This window comes from Gouania willdenowi, chromosome 3, assembly GCF_900634775.1.
Source record: "Gouania willdenowi chromosome 3, fGouWil2.1, whole genome shotgun sequence".
In the NCBI taxonomy this organism is placed as follows: domain Eukaryota; kingdom Metazoa; phylum Chordata; class Actinopteri; order Blenniiformes; family Gobiesocidae; genus Gouania; species Gouania willdenowi.
The window spans coordinates 7,355,765-7,375,339 of record NC_041046.1 but is presented as its reverse complement, the minus strand read 5'-3'; the positions used below and the strand labels follow the sequence as shown (position 1 = coordinate 7,375,339).

Here is a 19,575-nt window from a genome sequence, read left to right as displayed (position 1 = left end):
TGTTCTGTAGTCAGTAGTGTGGAGTAACATATTAATTGTACTGGCGTTACATAATCAGATTACAAATTATGAGTAACTGTAATGTGTTACAAATACAAGGTTACTGGTCATCTTGCATTTTTATAATTTTATCCTAACAAAATGACAGGCTCTCCTGCTGCGATACAACTGCCTTTATTGGACAGTTGATGTGGTTCAAGACAATGTTCTTTAGGTTCTTTGGGTTCGGCAATCACAGACGATCCATGGAAACTAACATCATCATTATTCTTCTAAAACCAAATATTGTCGGTTTTTCGTCTGACATCCACAAAAGCAACACCTTACGTCTGCTTTCTATGTCACGTACAACTTTAACATTTTGGATAGGTTTTTGCTGCTAGTCTTTGTTACATTAACAAGAGGTAATGTTGGTTTTTCAATATAACATTATTTCATGTGGTTAAAAATAAAAATAAGAAAATAAAGAAACTGAAAAGGAAATATTGGTAAATTCTGCTCTTTTCTTAAACAAGCAAAATATATTTTGAGAAACCCTTTTAGTTCATCTTTCTTTATGGCAAATTGTAACATATTATACTTTCATGGAGACAATCAACCAGTTAGAAACAAAGAAGAACAAACCAGAAGAGGCCTGTTTAGTAAACAGGGTTTGATAGCTGCATTCCTATACTCATAAAATCAAATTCAGGGATCAGATGACGTTACTCAGAATGAGTCATGTAAGGATTTTATTACTAATAAAAAAATTTGGGCATGAAATCTGTGATGGATTACATTTTAAAAGTATCCTTCCCAACACTGTCTATAGTGAAATCTATCTCAGGGCTTACTTACACAATAGGGAGTCTCAATTACACACTCTTCTACACTGCTAGTTTTTATACTGTCTGGACACCTGCAGTGAGCCCATGCAGACTTCTTAGAACAGTTACTTTCAACCACTGAACCAGAGGACATTGTTAGGAGAAACGACTGGATGTGGAGTGTAGAAGAAGGGATTTGAGCTCAAATGGTCAAAAAGGTTAATAATTAATAACTGTTAATAATTTTTACTATTGATGAGCATCAGTGCAACATGTCCAATGTCAGGCTTAGTATGGACTGTATGTAGAGGTGATACTTTGTTACTGTACTTAACTCGTTTTTTCTGGTATCTGCACTTTACTTGAGTATTTTTTTGGCGACTTTTTACTTTTACTCCTTACTTTTTAAAACAAATACTGTATCTGTACTTTGATTTCCACTTACATTTTAAAAATGAGCTCGTTACTTTTAAGATCTTCGAAGATTCACAATGTATAAAGATGTAAAATGTTGGTAGTTTGAGCTTTTTTCTGTTAGTCATGTCTCTTAATTTTATGGTTAACATTTTCAAGTTTAAAAAAAAAATTCTTCAAACGTTTTATTTACACATTTTATTTATAATGAATGCTAAATTCACCAGGTGTTCATAAAGGGTAACAGATTTTTTTTTCATGTACCAGTTTTTTAAAAGTAAAGTAAAAATAAATGATTATTGAAGGGTCATTTGTTTTACATTTTACTTTTACTCAAGAAAGGGAGCAACTTCAATACTTTCACTTTTACCAGAATATTTTTTATTCAAGTATCTATACGTTTACTTGAGTACTGAATACTACTACTTTTGACAGTCAGCGGACTACTCAGATGCTGTAGTTGTAGGTTGTCGGTCTCTCAAAATAATCCAGGAAAGGGCGCCATAGTTTATAAAAATGTATTTTCAGATACGCGAACTGTGTATCTAATTTTTTCCAAATCCATACAGGACATTACATCTTTTATCCATTGTAAATGTGAAGGGGCCATAGAATCTTTCCATTTGAGCCTTAATATTTCCTTATATGAAGAAAACTGTCAGCTTGAAACTAATATATAATTTCTGTAAAACCCTCTTTCATGACTATAGTGACGGAAAAAAGGAAATCTTTCAAGACTCAAGCTAATTTAAGCAACAACAAAAAAGCACCTGAGAGCAACAGTTGATGTGGCAGGCCTGTTTATATATTTAACTAATTTGGCAGGAATTCTTTTTTTTTTTTTTTTTAACCTTGTCTGCACATGTCAAAGGTCAATACTACAAGAAGTACAATCTTTTTAAGACAGCAATGCATGTTTTGCAATTAGATAAATGAATTTAAATAGAACAGATTTAAATAAACAGATTTTGGTGAGTGGGGGGTGGGGGGTGGGGGTGGTTGTGTGCCCCCCCAAGGTTTTCTTAATGCCCCCCCCCCCCATTTAATACTGCCTGGCGCCGGCTCTGGTCTCCCGTGCGCCTCGTCCTCCAGCAGTGCCTGATAAGCCACTGTGCGTCTTTACGCATTGTGTGCGCGTTTCTTTTTAAAACAGCTACAGGTGTTGCAGTCAATTGATCAGCAATTTTGCGCAATGATCATGTGATTTTATTTACAAATATTATTATTAATACAAAACTGCATTTGTAGGCGCGCGCGTCACCCTGGGGCGTCAGTATTATTTTTTCCTCCTTTGGCTCATTCCACCTAGAATGTTTTATAGACTTAATAGATAAATACTGTACGCATTTCTAGCTTTCAGAGGTGATTTATTGGATGCTCTGACACATTGGATGTATTGACACAAGCACTTACCTCATCAAATTCACATCCTTGACATTTATTTTATTTAATTTATCCAGGTTATCCACACCATGTCTTGTTCTCATGTACATTATTTTGAAATGGTGTTCTCTAATAAATTATATAGAAAAAGAACCTAGTTTGATCTGTATACATGTCTTTTTTTATTGCATGGGAGAGATGACCTCCCCACCCCCCCAAAAAAGTAACTAAGTAATGTTTACTCTGAGTACATTTTAAGTGAGCTTCTTTTTACTTTTACTCAAGTAGATTTTTACACCAGTAACTTTACTTTAAGTAAACTTTAATCAAAGTAACAGTGCTATTACTTAAGTAGAGTTTTTCTGTATTACTCTTTCCACCCCTGCTCAGCCGACACTCGGTTTTAGTTCGATTATTTTGAGTTTGAAAACATACAAGTTTACAGAGTAATTTTTAAGTGCGCAGCTGTCTGTCTACATGTTTGAAATGTTGTGGCAGCTGTTTTGTTGATGTGATACAGGTGTAGTACTGTTATGGCTCTGTTTTTAATGATAGTACAGTTATACCGTAGTCTCAGTTTTGGCCTCTCTTCCCAGTGCAATTTGTTCAAAATGCGTTTCTGAAAGCAGTTTTACAAGTAATTATTAAGAGAAAAATATATTTCAAATATGATTAGCTGTGCTTTATAACAGTTTTTCTCAAATGGGGGTACGCGATGGCACTACAGAGAGAGAAAGTGTCAGTCTTGGTCCCAATCTAGGTGTGAGATGGCAGGAAATTATAAAAAACTATAGAAAGGAAACTATTCAGGAGCCACTAAATCAGGGTTTTTCAATCTTGGGGTCGGAATCCTATGTAGGGTCGGCTGAAGTTTCAGAAAAATTAAAAATTTTTAATTGCTCCTTTAAAAAAAAAAAAAGAAAACAACACGCAATCAACTATTTCTATACTTTCACTTTGTGAAATATGAATCTAGCTCAACTAAAATGCAGTAAAAATCATTTTAAAAAATCTGAGGCAACTCCCACCTCCGGGAAAACTTCAACCATGTCTCGGAGGAGGCGGGGGACATTGAGTCCGAGTGGGCCATGTTCCGTGCCTCTGTTGCTGAGGCGGCTGATCAGTGCTGTGGCCGCAAGGTAGTCGGTGCCTGTCGTGGCGGCAATACCCGAACCCGTTGGTGGACACCGGGGGTGAGGGATGCCGTCAAGCTGAAGAAGGAGTCCTACTGGGCCTTTTTGGCCTGTGGGACTCCGGAGGCAGCAGACAGGTACCGACGGGCCAAGCGGAGCGCAGCCACGGCGGTCGCCGAGGCAAAAGCCCGGACATGGGAGGAGTTTGGTGAGGCCATGGAGAACGACTTCCGGACGGCTTCGAAGAGATTCTGGACCACTATCCGGCGTCTCAGGAGGGGGAAGCAGTGCACCGTCAACACTATGTATGGTGCGGATGGTGCGCTGCTGACCTCGACTCGAGACGTTGTGGATCGGTGGGGGGAATACTTCGAAGACCTCCTCAATCCCACCGACACGCCTTCCAATCAGGAAGCAGGGCCCAGGGACCCGAGAGTGGGCTCTCCTATCTCTGGGGCTGAGGTTGCCGAGGTGGTTAAAAAGCTCCTCGGTGGCAAGGCTCCGGGGGTGGATGAGATCCGCCCGGAGTTCCTCAAGGCCCTGGATGTTGTGGGGCTGTCATGGCTGACACGACTCTGCAACATCGCGTGGACATCGGGGGCAGTGCCTCTGGATTGGCAGACTGGGGTGGTGGTCCCCCTTTTTAAGAAGGGGGACCGGAGGGTGTGTTCCAATTATAGAGGGATCACACTCCTCAGCCTCCCCGGTAAGGTCTATTCAGGGGTACTGGAGAGGAGGGTCCGCCGGATAGTTGAACCTCGGATTCAGGAGGAGCAATGTGGTTTTCGTCCTGGCCGTGGAACTGTGGACCAGCTCTACACCCTCAGCAGGGTCCTTGAGGGGTCATGGGAATTTGCCCAACCAGTCCACATGTGTTTTGTGGACTTGGAAAAGGCATTTGACCGTGTCCCTCGGGGATTCCTGTGGGGGGTCCTCCGGGAGTATGGGGTATCGGACCTCCTGATAGGAGCTGTTCGTTCCCTGTATGACCGGAGTCAGAGTCTGGTCCGCATTGCCGGCAGTAAGTCGAAATCGTTTCCGGTGAGGGTTGGACTCCGCCAGGGCTGCCCTTTGTCACCGATTCTGTTCATAACTTTTATGGACAGAATTTCTAGGCGCAGTCAGGGCGTTGAGGGGGTCCGGTACGGGGGCCTCAGTATTGCATCACTGCTTTTCGCAGATGATGTGGTCCTGTTGGCTCCAACATACCGTGACCTTCAACTCTCACTGGATCGGTTCGCAGCCGAGTGTGAAGCGGCCGGAATGAGAATCAGCACCTCCAAATCCGAGTCCATGGTTCTCGACCGGAAAAAGGTGGAGTGCCTTCTCCGGGTTGGAGATGAGGTTCTGCCCCAGGTGGAGGAGTTCAAGTACCTCGGGGTCTTGTTCACGAGTGAGGGAAGGATGGAGCGAGAGATCGACAGGCGGATTGGTGCGGCGTCTGCAGTGATGCAGAGTCTGCACCAGTCCGTCATTGTGAAAAGGGAGCTGAGCCGAAAAGCAAAGCTCTCGATTTACAGGTCGGTCTACGTTCCAACCCTCACCTATGGTCATGAACTTTGGGTCATGACCGAAAGAACAAGATCACGGGTACAAGCGGCCGAAATGAGTTTCCTCCGTAGGGTGGCTGGGCTCTCCCTTAGAGATAGGGTGAGAAGCTCAGTCATTCGGGAGGGGCTCAAAGTAGAGTCGCTGCTCCTCTGCATCGAGAGGAGCCAGATGAGGTGGCTTGGGCACCTAATTAGGATGCCCCCTGAACGCCTCCCTAGTGCGGCGTTCAGGGCACGTCCCTCCGGAAGGAGGCCCCGGGGAAGACCCAGGACACGCTGGAGAGACTATGTCTCTCGGCTGGCCTGGGAACGTCTCGGGGTCCCCCCGGACGAGCTGGAGGAAGTGGCCGGGGAGAGGGAAGTCTGGGCCTCCCTACTGAGGATGCTGCCCCCGCGACCCGGAAACGGCTAAGCGGGAGAAGATGGATGGATGGATGGATGGATGGATGGATGGATGGATGGAGCTCAAACATAATCAAAAACTCATTCTAGGAAAAAATGTCTTTGGGGTCCCCAGAAATTCTTTATATAAGAATGGGGTCCCCATCCAAAAAAGGTTGGGAACCACTGCACTAAATACTGTTTCTTTCCACTTATTTACAAAATGAGATTCTTTAAAAATGTGTGTCATCACTTGTTCATTCCATCATCATGCTCTATAGTTGTTGTTGTTTTTTTAAATTTCTAAGCAAAAATGTTGTAATTGGACAAAGGGATTGGATTCAGAAATAAGATAAAGGGGTACTTGGATTCAGAAATAAGATAAAGGGGGTACTTGAGCCAAAAAAGTTTGAGAACCACTGCTTTATATGACTGGAATCAAACTTCCGGTATGTTAGAAATGTTTTTCTATTTGTTGCCATAATTTAACTTTGTAGTATTATTGATAATGGCACAATGTCAAACCATGTCACCAAGGTTACCAACTTATGGTTTAAACATTGACCACCAATTAAATGTGAATCTTATTTAGACGTTCTGGTACAATCAAAAAGCAATAAAAAGCTAGAAAATGTGGAACAGTATCTGTTTCACAGAAAGAAAGTATCCTTCTAGTCTTGATCTGTTTTCAGAAAAAGTGATCTGAGGTTTGATTCCCCTCACTGAGTTCCTGGAAATGTGAAGCAGTCCTGCTTCCCTAGAGGCTACCCAGAAGTCAGCAGGCAGGAAGGAATCATAACTGATTAACATCTCCACTGTTGCAGCATTGGCAGAATACCAAACAGTGTATCAGAGAAACACACACATTCTCCCTCTGTTTGATGGTGAAATGTTAGATGATAGCGCTAAGAGATGAATATTGTTGCAAATTGTGCTATATAAATAAAGTTGAATTGAATTGAATGATGGCCAATGGCAGGGTTGGGGTCAATTACATTTTTTAGTTACAATTATGTTTTCAATTGCTCATGTTCAATTACAATTCAATTACGATTACAGTGACCAGCATTTTTTTTCAAACTACAATTAAATTACAATTATTTTGTATCCTCAGAAAGTCAATTACAATTACGTTCTTAATTACTAAAGTTAACTTACAATTGATCACAATTACTGAGCCTGAAATAAATAAAAGTTAACCTTCCTCTTGTATTAGCTTTCTGTTAGCTTTTGATATGACGGGTCCAAAATCAGCTAATACACTAAAAACTAATATCTATCATCTAATTTATTTCCTATCTATATTGATTACCTTGTTAGGCTTCCTAATCAAAGACAATATAGATAGAATATGTTTGGTGTGGGCATCTGAACCTTTTTTGTGTCAGTACACCCCAAGATTCATGTATTTTTTAAATAGAGAAATGTGGGAAAGCTTGATATGAAACTTGTTTTAATAATTGTTAACTATGAATCCTGGCGGCGCAACTGAAAGCAATTAGAAGGCCCGTTTACGCAGTAGTATTAGAGAAAGTAGAGAAAAACAGTTAAAAATCACTCTCCTTTGAAAAATAGCCAAGATACAGCATTTAGAATGTGATGGCGAGGAAATGGCGAAGGATTTTACAGTGACATTATAGGCCCCTTCCACTGATCACAGCCTGTTTTTTCTTCATCAGCGACCTGCTCCCATCTGTCTAGGTTCATCCAAAAGTATTTTGAGGTCAACACAACATAACGTCTTTCTGCTAGAGCTGTTAGCGTCGGGCGCCACTAAAACCACTGAGGGCCCTCAACATCCGTTCTTACAACACAAAAAAGTAGGGAGGCGTGTGTGTGTGTGTGTGTGTGTGTGTGTGTGTGTAAGAGAGAGAGAGCTTAGTTTGATGAGTACAGAGAGAAGTTTAGCACATATCCACAATAAAAATGATGGATCATTTTCATTTGTCTGAGTCCATCCATGTGCATTGCTGTCCATTTTTTTCATTGTATATTTGTCTAAGAAAATACTTAATTGAGATTGAATAAGTGAAATTTAATTTAATTGAGATTGAAAAATTTAAATTAAAAAAAATCATTGCGATCAAATAAATTAAAAATAATTTCATAGAGGTTGAAATGTTAAAAATTTAAATATAATGTTAAAAGGTGAACATTTTTTCTTTAATATTGAAAACATATTGAAGAGAAAGGCTGAATGCAGACAAATACTTAGTTTGGTGATTTTCTTTAAACAATGCAGAGCTGTTGTTTCATTGATTCTGTTTCTTCTATTTTATTTGAAGGTTTTCACCTGTCGCTGATAAGAGGAAAAGAAAAATGACTCAATCCTCAAATTGACCAATGTAAAGAAGTAAAAGCACAAGTGAATCCAGTTTGTTTCGGCTGCATACTAAAAGCAGTAGGTCAACAACATCACTATCGCTGTCAGAGGACGAAGAGATGTTTGACCTACTCACCGCCACATCCTCATCATTGGTCATTGGTAGCTCCTCCACTAACTCTACTCGGTTTGCTCATTTTTGCCATAGCGTGAGTCCTGGTCCTATTGAGGCTGCACCTCATGCTCTAAGTCTCCAACGTTATTATTTGTGTCAACCGGTGGTGGCAGTGGCACAGCAAAATAACACGTTCATTTGGGTAGACTGGCATTTTTTTTTCAGTTTCCTCTTGCCTTTTTTCCTCTTATTAGATCCGCTTGAATATGTTCACTTTATTTTTCCCACACTCAAAAAACCGCGTAAACAAACCTTGACTTCCTGGCTGCTTGCATAATGACGACGCATGGAACAGTTCATTATAGTACGAAGGGGGAGGGGTGGCAGATAATATGATTGGACATTCTGATGTTTTTGTGGTTGTTTTTCCTTCATTTTCTCTTCAGAAATACACAATTATAATTTAAGAATGGAGGTCCCAGGCCCCCTAGGGGGCAGCTGGTTGTGGGCCCAAGGCAATTGCCTACCTTTGCCTTAATGGTAAGACCACGCCTGTGGAGGAGTCATAGATCAGAGGAATTAAAACGTCAACAAGCTTGTGCACTCTGTTGATATTTCCAACCTAATAGCATTTGTAGCTTTATTGCTGACCTTGATTACCAAAGCATTTACTCTCTGCCGTTATTTGGAGAACCCTTAGATGAACTTCCTTGCATTCCAATGAGCTGGTCCTGCTGATTGGGAAGCCAGTGAATTTTCACAGCCTCAGTCCTGTGGTTTGTACAGTATGAGGAGCTGCAGGTTACTGATGTCTGTGGTAATCTGTGTGATTTGTCATTAAGATGTCATCAGGACACAGCAGGACAGGATCTTCTAACAATCATATTAACTTGCTTTCATTGGCTAGCAGCAGGCAGAAGGCCCAAAGACTGCTAAAAACAGACCAACAGGGGAAATAAGAGGAAGTTATGAAACTACTGTGGAGATCGTACACTAACATTTTCATTTGAATATTTACTTATCACTGCTGATACTTCTTGCAGTTCTCAATCTGTGCATGGTTATATTGGTGACCAACAGATGAGTGGTAATACTCTAACTACACCAAGAATGAAACAATAAGCTGTGATGAATTGTGAAGGTTTTCCTGAAAGATGGAGTGTTTCACTATTTTTTTAGGGTTTTTGTGATACATTATGTGGTTCTTTCTACCCCCCCACCCCCACCAATGAGACAGAGGTACCATGCAAGGCGCTAATCGACAATTGAGAGCAACTTAGGGTTCAGTGCCTTGCCCAAGAACCAGTGATTGGCAAGTTACTCTAAAATTGTAATACATTGCAAGAAGGAAGTCAGGTTCGTCTTCTACACCACAGAAATGGGTAGAATTTACAGTGGTGTCAACACTTTTTTTTTCATTTTCATTGGAATATCAGTGGAATTCATTAAAGGCTCCATGTAATGTGCGTTACTGAGATCGTAACAAGTAATATATTGCTGATTTTTGTTTCAGTAATGAGTTATATTATTGCGTTACTATAAAAGGAATGTTTTACAGTAACTTGTTACTTTTGTAATGACTTACTCCCAACACTGCCAAGGACACTTCGACACAGACATGTATAGCACTGGGATCAAACACCCAACCTCTTCATTAGAACAGGACCCCACAAAATGAACTTCGACCTAATAATCCAGTTCTGAAGGGTTTTTTCCTCCCGTTTTCTTCTCCTCTGCTTTTCAATGGCAAACACTCTCACAAGCATGTCCACAAACACACACTCTGAACAAAGTGTGACTTCAGGGGCCACGTGTAAAATGCAATCAAACGTTGTGGGTCTCTTGACTGTTTTTGTTATGCTATTAAGTGGCAAATATTAAGTCTTTGCCTTTTTGATGGAAGCTTTCACACATTCAAAGAGGTATTACAAAGAAGACAATAGTCATCACCAGAGGTGGTAATCAAAAACAATTCCACAAAGTTGACAGAAAAACACTGGCTGGATGAATGGCTTTATGGATGGACATATCTCACATGTTAACATGAAAATGACCTAATCATTTCTATCCATGTGACGTTTGTGTTCAGTTGAAGTTGGAACCGACCTCATCTCAGGGTTTCACACCTTCATTCAGAGTTGGGGTCAATTAGATTTGTAATCGCGTAATTGATAATTAATTACAATTATGGCGTAATTGTAATTGAAAAATATGTTGCCATTGTAATCACAATTTATTTTTAATTGAGTTCAGATAATTGACTTTGCAAATGCAATTGAAATTCTATAAAATTGTCAGTTACAATTGAATTAAACGCAAAACTGGGGAAAACGTGTGACAGTTCTATGACTTACACATACTGTACGTATTTACAATCACTAAGATATGTTTCATATTAAGCGTTCCAAGTGAATCTTCACACACATACAGGTGGTAAGGGTTAGGGGTTAGTGGGTTCGAGTTAGGATATACTATAGTTTTAGGTAACGCTTTACTTGAAGTTTTATATATACGGCTGACGTTACACTGTCATTATTATGACATGACACCTGTCATTAGCATTAATAAGGTGTCATGACGGCTGTCATTAAGTGCCGATTGTTACCCTAACCCTTCATTACCCTAACCCAACTCGATCCCTCCACCTAACCCAAAAAATGCCAACATAGCTCCAAAGGTGTCATAATTCAGCGAACAACATCCTTCATTACACCTTATTCATGGTAATGACATAATGACAGCAAAATGTCAGCCTCATGTATAAAACTTCAAGTAAAGTGTTACCCAGTTGGATGATACCATTTTACAGAGTAACAATGCTGGGAATGTAACTGATGACAAATAGTTTATAGCTATTGCTAAATTCCAACTCTTGTCCCCAGATGGACATTTACATAAGATCTTTTAATCACGCAAATATGCTAAAACAGCACCACACACATACAAAAACACAAGCAATCATCACATTAGGCCAATAAATGACAAGCATTCACAGTGCACCAAAATACTTACTAAAGAGACACGACATGAGATCATTAGTAAAGCACTTTGGACCCCTATCGGCTGTTTTTAAGCACTATATAAATAAAAGTTAGTAAAATTGTAACTGAACTTTAGAAATGACTTTTATTGGAAAAAAATGATGGTCACCGCAATCACAATTGAATTGCAAATGTATAGTTTTTTTTTTTTTTTTTTTTTTAAGTGCCATATAACACAGTGACTGTACAAAACATATATGAATTTATTTGTTGTTCTTTTGAAGACACAAAGTTTTATTTTGGCACTCGAGTCATGTGACATGGTTCTCCGTCTTGTTCACAATGTAAATTGTCCTTTTGTGTATTTTCCCCATAAAATATATGTTTTTTTGAGTCATATTGTGTATTTGTGCTGTTATTTTGTGTTTTTTGGAGTATTTTTGTGTATTTGTTGTTGTTTTGCTTGTTTGTTAGTTCTGTGGGTTCGTGTTGTAGTACTCGAGACCAGTCTTGGTCTCAAGACCACATTTTAAAAGTCTTGGTTTTGTCTCTAAAGCATTTTTACTTGGTCTTGTTTCGGTCGTGTCTCGGGCTTGGACTGCCTGGACTTCAGTCAAAACCAGCTCTAATTCCTGCTATTTTTACATTACCTTTTAATGTGGTAACAAAGAGAAGAATTGGATAAAACAGATCATGCATTATTCATGCATTAAACCACACCGCACATCACATGACCTAGAAATCTTGTTTTCAGTTATTTAGAATAATTGTAAATTAATCAGTTTTAATACATATGAGTTTATTTTTCTTCAATAATTCAGTTACACCCTTTTTTTGTGTAGTTGAGAGTTCTATTTCATCCCTACTGACCGCCAGAAGGCGATTGTTTCCCGCCCCGGAAGCAATATACTGTATCCTCGCGTCACCCGTGACTCTGTTCCTCATTACTTCTCGCGTGCGGTTCGACTTGCATGGCGATAAACCAATGCTAACTTCATTGTTGCTGGATGCCCTTTCACCGTATCGTTGGAGCAGCAAATTTCGTGTCCAATGCAGACGCTGCAGGCATATGTTTCGGCTCCGGAAGGCATGCGCCGCTCAGACCAGCTTTTTTATGTTATGGTGTCCCTAAGATTGAATGTTCTCTTTCCAAACAGTGTCTGTCTCATTAGATTGTGGAGATCATTTGCAACACCTACCGATTAGGAGGTCGTGCTCCACCGTCCAGTCTTAAGGCCTATTCTACCAGGAGCGTCTCCACTTCATGAGCGGTTTTGAGGGGTTTTTTTTTGGAGGATATCTGTGCTGCTGCATCGTGGGCTTCGCAGTGCACATTCACCAGATACTACAATGTCAGTGTGGCCACTCCTTCTCTTCTTGGCCGAGTTCTTCTGCAACAATCTCCTGGCTCATCTCAGTGAGGTGTGTACTCTGGAATCTTGGTGACATCGTTGATATTAGACATTCAGTGCTTTCAGCACCGCCCTCTGGTGGTCAGTAGGGATGAAATCGAACGAAGGTTACTTATGTAACTATGGTTCTATGAATCCCGGATGACTGCCAGAGTTTTTCAGAATCCTTGTGTTTCTGTGAAAAGATTCTGTAGGAACAGAGTCACGGGTGACGCGGGGATATATTGCTTCCGGGGCGTCATCCCGGGTCACAGGTGTGACTTTGTTTGTATTACTACTCAAACTGCACATGCGCAAAAGGAACATTCAGTGTTTTCAGCACCGCCCTCTGGCGGTCATTCGGGATTCATAAAACCGTAGTTACATACGTAACTTTCGTTTTACATGTTCTGTATGTAAAATAAACTAAAGATCTAGGTGCATTCTGGTCTCAGGCAAGTCTTGGTCTCGGATAATGTGGTCTTGACCAAAACACTACTGTGAGTTTGCAAAGTCAAATTCTCATGTTTTTCTTGTCTTTTTGTACTTTTGTCATAAATTTCTGTAATTTTGTATATTTCGAGTTATTTTTTGTTTTTGGCGTAGCTTTGTTTGATTTTGAAGTATTTTCTGTGTTTTTCTATTGTCTTTTACTGTATTTTACTGTGATGTTGTAATTCTTTGTATTTTTTCATCTATTCTTGCTTTTGTTTTGTTTATTTTTCTGTCATTTTGTACTGTCATTTATTTCCGGACCACCAGTTGCCTATGTCTCCTCTAGTGAATGTGACATGCATGACTTTGCAAGTAATGTAACTGGACACAGTGATTTCCTCCCAATACAGTGTGATTACACAGAGCCTGATGTACAATGCAGATTTTTTTTTGTGTTTTTTTAACTTTTGAGTTTAAGGGAAAGAAACATCTGTCTTTACAAACCCTCAATAGTTCATTGTGAGGACACTTTCTGTTGATATTGTGCAATCCTCCCCCACATGCACACCCAACCACCTCATAGTCCCTGGTTCCCATCCTTCGTCTCTTTTCTTTTTAAAGCACATCCTCTTTTCCCTCTTCTCTCCTCATTCATAAATCCTCTCCACCCCCTCCTCCTTTCTTTCCCCCCATGCTTGCCTTACCTCCCTTCATCTCTCTCTCTCTCTCCCTTTTTCTCACACCCCTCCTACCGTTTGGACTGCAGCAGTTTCTCCTCAGCCTCCCGTCTTTCCCTCAGCAGCCTCTGCAGGTGAAGGATTTCCCTCTGGTGTGAAGCCGTCCTCCCCTCTGCCGCCTCCTCCAACGCTGTCAGCCGCTTTGACGCCTGTCGTCGGTACACCTGCAGACGTGTGCACACACAAACACAGGAATGAGATGTGGAGTGTTGCAATGAAGGAGGATTTACATGAAGGGCAGCACAGCAGACACAAGTGGAGTGGAGGAGAAGGAGTCATGCACACCGGGGCAAGGTGAGGACCGACAACATCAAAACACTGACACATCACATCTGTGTGCATTTCTGTCAATGCAGCACATTCTAGTTTTCTTGCAGACTTGTACTTAAGTCAATGTTTGCAGATATAAGTGTGTGATATGCTGACACTTGTTCATCTCTCCACTCATACAAGTGGATATCGTGCTTGTTGCATTGTGCGCATAAGCACTGAATGCTGATTAAAAGGACTTGGAGCTGACACACTGTGTGGTGCTCTCATGGTCTCTGCAGTTATATTTAGGAATGAAAAAAAAACAAAGGCTGATTAAGGACAGGCAGAGGTGTGAGCGTATGTTTGTCACTCTGTCTGCTTAGTAAAGGCTAAACTAAACACTCAGTTTGACTCTTTTTCTTTTCCTAAAAATAGATCCCTGAGCAGGAGAGAAAAAAAAGTGCCTCCATGTATGTTTGGAAAATATAACCTCGACAAATCTGTTCTCAAGAAACCTGAGCAACATCTGTTACAGGGTTAACCTAGAGTTTAAATGGTAATAATGTGCTGCCAATGGGATAATGTAATGATAGCATTTGTTGCCATAGGTCACCAGTAAAGCATTGTTTGAACAGAACATTTGTGTACGGAGAAAGACATCACTATGAAAAAGCCCTGATATTATCTCTTGGCACATTGTGCACAGCTTGTGTCTGAAAAATCAGTATATTCTGCACTCCAGTTTGTTGATGACGCAGCTTTCCACCATCCAACACCCATGGGCTGCATGGCTCTTACTAGTTATAATGCAGTATAATGGCATTCATTGGCTTAAAAACAAGATACAGGCATTTATTATGTGTTAATCAATTTAAATTATTTTTTTTATAATTGTGTAGTGACAAAAAACCCCACTAAGAACATATAAGATTGAACCTAGGCCATGATAACAATATATATCGGGATAGAGATGTAATCAATATCAATAGATAATATGAATGATAGAAAGTTTGATACTTGAGCTGAACTCCGTCAGAAAAACCCCAGAAACAACCCAACTCAGAACCGCAATGCATTCTGGGGGATGTAGGCACAGGAACTGCTTGAGCCGCTGCAAAGTAGCTGTGTACATTATGTTTCACCACTTGAAAAGATGGCCCGAGCGCACACACACACACACACCCACACACACACACACACACACACACACCCACACACACACCCTACCTGAAGCTGCCGTACACCAGTAAATCATGCACCGCTACTTGGTTATAGACCAGACACCCAACAAAGTGAACCAGTCCAAGATCCTCCGTCAGATTCACCCAAAGTTTCCGCAAACACGTTGACAGAGATGCGAGCAACAATTATGAACTGGAAACTCCACTAAAGCATGCTAAACTAAGCTAATCCACGGACACATAAGATTGGGCTAAGCGCTAATGCTAACAACTTTATAAAAGGAAGAGACCAAGTAAAAAGTATACGGCTTACTGTCATCAAACCACAAAGAGCCACTGATTTACTTATGGTCAGATTTAACACTTGTATGGAAGGATAAAAGCTAACATGAAATAAACATTAGCATAAAACTAACGTCACTATTCATCCATCCCAACTTGTGAAACGCAATATCTTTTTATTATTTTCACTTGTTTACAAGACAAAGTTGGTGCCATTAGACAGTAATGTTACTATTGTGATTATTACACCTAAATATCCTGTTAGTACTGCTCTCAGTAATTAATGATTAAATCAAGTAAGCAAGTAATTTTGATTTATAAAGCGCTCTTCTCAGATAACAATCCCAAAGTGCTGTACAGAATAGAGGATAAATTAAAACAACAGGAGCAACATCATAAAAGGAAAGTAAAACAAAGGTGAATTTACAACAGCATCATAAAAGGATAGTAAAAGTTAAAAATGAAATTAAAATCAATTTAATTAAAGGCTTCTCTGAAAAGCAAAGTCTTCAAATGATTCTTAAAAGAGTCCAAACAGTCAAGCTCCCGGAAGGACTGGTGCAGGTCGTTCCAGAGTCTGGGGGCTACAGCCTGGAACGCCAGCTCTCCCCTGGTTTTAAAATGAGTTTTAGGGATCTTTAGGAGACCCTGGCCTGAAGACCGAAGGGTGCGCCCTGAATTGTAGGGGCACAGTAAGTCAGTGATACACCGAGGAGCCTGACCATGCAGCGCACAGAAGGTCAGGACAAGAATTTTAAACTCAATACAAAATTTGAGCGGGAGCCAATGATGATGAAATAAAATGGGGGTAATGTACGCTGTTCTGGGTGCACCAGTCAAAAGTTTGGCAGCAGCATTTTGGACAATTTGAAGTCTGTTCAGAGTCGACTTGTCTAAATCTGATCTGGAAATTTCAATTTCAATTTCAAATCTTTATTTCGGACACAGCGGCGGTCCATAGAAACAACAAAGTACAGAAGACATACACATGTACACCAAAACAGACAGATATTCCAATATCACATATTTACGTATAAGCTAAAACGCCAATGCCTCCAGAGCCTTGAAGTGAACCGAAGTGTACTCAGGGCAGGGTTTGCCAGTGCAGAAATGATGCCATTTTCAGATTTAGATATTCTACACATAAAGCTGAACATAAGGTTCCTGAGTACAGCAGGACATGTAGAAACACCAGCACTCACAAACATTTGGCTTGCACTGCTCCCTCTCAGCACATTGAGCAGCATCCTCAGGCCATCATTATATGCCACCTTAAGTCTCTGCATGGAACTCCTTTTGTAGTGCCGCCACAAGTGGGCAGTATACATTGGGGTGAAAAACGTTTTAAAAAGAGTTATCTTAACAGGCACAGAGCACATACTAAATTTTCTCTTCATCCAATGATCATCCACGCGTTCATTTCTGTTTTTACCTGTTTCAACAACAGATTCCTCACTTTAGAGATATTTCTCAGGTGATAAAAACGGCTTTTGGTCAGTTGACGACAGTGACCCTCCAAAGACAATGATTGATCAAACAACCCCAATTTTTATGAGACTGGTTTTCACAGATGAGCCCAGATCACCAAGGCAGATCTTAATCAGGGGAATCTTTTTATCAGGAACTATGATCAGAGTTTCCGTTTTGTTACAATTTATCTGAAGATAATACGTTGACGACCAGACTCTGATAAAGGATACACAATCCAAGAACTAAGATAAAAAGTGAAACTCTGAGTCATTGAAAGAGCAATACAACTGAATATCATCAGCATAAAAATGATAAGACACATTTTTAAAACCACGGAGGCATCAGACACAATAAAAAGAAAACAGACCCCAGAACAGAGCCCTGGGCTACTCCACATGACAGGTTGGACAAATTAGACATTACAGTACATTGTTATTAGCAACATTAAAAGTTATTCCATTTATATATGAGGAAAACAGCCCCAGGAAAAACCCCATCTCAGATTTGAATTGATCAATGAGAATACCGTGATTTACAGTGTCAAAGTCTGATGTCAAATCAAGTAAAACCAAAACTGTGTAGCGACCAGAGTCAGCAGCCATCATCATGTCACTGGAAACCTTCACAAGAGCAGTTTCAGTGGAGTGGATTGACCTAAAATCAAATTTATATTTAACATAAAAATCACACTCCTCCAAAAATGAGGTTAGCTGTTTAGCCACCAGTGTTTTCATGATTTTTGACATGAAGGAAAGTTTAAATATGGGCCGGTAATTTATAGGCTCCCTGGGATCAAGATAGGCTTTTTAAAATTGGGATTCACTATAGCATGTTTAAAGAAGCTGAGGACTGAGCCAGATTGAAGTGAAAGGCTCGATGAGGGTTTCATCCTGCTTACTAAAACCTGTACATCTGTGTTAATTAGAGGAAATCAAAGATATATTTATTAACCATTACTTTATGTAACTCATTTTATCAGATATAAATTCAGCAGCAGTGGTTAATATTAAAGCGGAAAAACGCTATTGGAGTTTTTTTTTTTTGGAAAATAATTTCATTATAGATGAGGAAATAAATGCCAATATTGCCACCATGATATTTTCTTAATACATACCCTGCTGTTTGTTTCATGTCAGAGATGTTAGGTCTACCTCAGGTGTGCACTGATTTATCATTTACAAAATGTCTTGCACATTTTCCATGATTAAGCATTATCTACATTTCTACATTTAACAGTTTATTTTTTAAATTGAGGCTTTCAAGTTTTTTTAGTTTTTTTTTTCCATAGTTTTGTTGACCTCTTTAAATGTTAAACATTACATTTCAAAAAATAATAATTACATTTGGCCTTTTCACTTTTAGGCCTTATTTTGAATATATAAAAAAACAAAAAACAAATCAATAATTATCAATATCGAGTGATATGAAACACTTATATCATGATACATTTTTCAGGCATAATGCTCAGCCCTAATTAAACCTCAGTGGTAATGTGCTGCATAGCCGCTCTGTAAAGAAATCACTGTAAACAAGTGATTTGTGTGGCACTCACTGAGACATGTTCATTTTCTCCCAGAGGTATTGTGGCCTGTCAATATGCATCTGGTAGATTCCTTCTGTTCTGGAGCTGTTTGTGGATGTAATTACAGTACATTGCTGCCTAAATCTGTGCTCAATATAATTACATTACACTTGCAGCAGCTAGACATTCACTCTGTAATTAAAGCCAACAGTCTTGTCAAGCCTCATTAAAAATGTTTATTATATATAACATCTGTCTGAATTAATATAAAACTAATTTTGGTAATTCAGATTCAACTTGAATATTAGAGGAAACACATCATAACTAAATCATTTTTCTCCATATCCAGCAACAAGTATTGGGTAATTGGTCAAATGAATTGTGTTAATAACAAGCTTCTTTGTGCACAGAGTACAATTACTGTTTTTGTTTTTTTTGTTTGAAGACAATCCTAGCCATTATTATAATTTTCATCCATCTACAGAATCATCTCCTCCTCCTTTTAACATGAAGTTTATCATCAAAACCCTTCATTAAAAAAAAAAAAAAAGACAATCAGTTGTTATTACAGGCGCACGGTGGGCTAGTGGTTAGCATGTCCACCTCACAGCAAGAAGGTCCTGGGTTCAAGAGAAAGTACGTAAGGCCAAATTTGCCCAATTTTCAGGGCCGCTCCACCCAGAGTGCGTAACTGGGATGAGGGTGTGCAGTGACCGACTTAAGCCTGATACAGTGGGGCAAAAAATTATTTAGTCAGCCACCGATTGTGCAAGTTTTCCCACTTAAAAAGATGGGAGAGGCCTGTAATTTACATCATAAGTATACCTCAACTATGAGAGACAAAATGAGAAAAAAAATCCAGAAAATCACATTGTTGGATTTTTAATGAATTTATTTGCAAATTATGGTGGAAAATATGTATTTGGTCAATAAAAAAAAAGTTAATCTAAATACTTTGTAATATACCCTTTGTTGGCAATGACAGATCAAATGTTTTCTGTAAGTCTTCACACACTGTTGCTGGTATTTTGGCCCATTCCTCCATGCAGATCTCCAATAGAGCAGTGATGTTTTGGGGATGTTACTGGGAACACAGACTTTCAACTCCCTCCAAAGATTTTCTATGGGGTTGAGATCTGGAGACTGGCTCGCCCACTCCAGGACTTTGAAATGCTTCTTACGAAGCCACTCCTTCATTGCCCGGGCAATGTGTTTGGGA

At 39.7% G+C, this 19,575-nt stretch overlaps 2 protein-coding genes across 3 annotated transcripts in view; one reads left to right on the top strand and one right to left on the bottom strand.

Annotated features, from left to right (window-relative positions):
- The window catches only part of cep89 (centrosomal protein 89), a 124,630-nt gene that overhangs the window by 18,938 nt on the left and 86,117 nt on the right, over positions 1-19,575 (bottom strand). For both annotated transcript variants that reach the window (XM_028477268.1, XM_028477269.1), the window contains one exon: positions 13,665-13,813. In XM_028477268.1, the coding sequence (XP_028333069.1) occupies positions 13,665-13,813 (149 nt within the window). The remainder of the gene's footprint in view (positions 1-13,664; positions 13,814-19,575) is intronic.
- Positions 13,802-19,575, top strand: part of LOC114453898 (E3 ubiquitin-protein ligase RNF182) — a 39,851-nt gene continuing 34,077 nt past the window's right edge. The window contains exon 1 of the mRNA XM_028433857.1: positions 13,802-13,943. Within this exon, the coding sequence (XP_028289658.1) occupies positions 13,880-13,943 (64 nt within the window). The 5' untranslated portion in view covers positions 13,802-13,879. The remainder of the gene's footprint in view (positions 13,944-19,575) is intronic.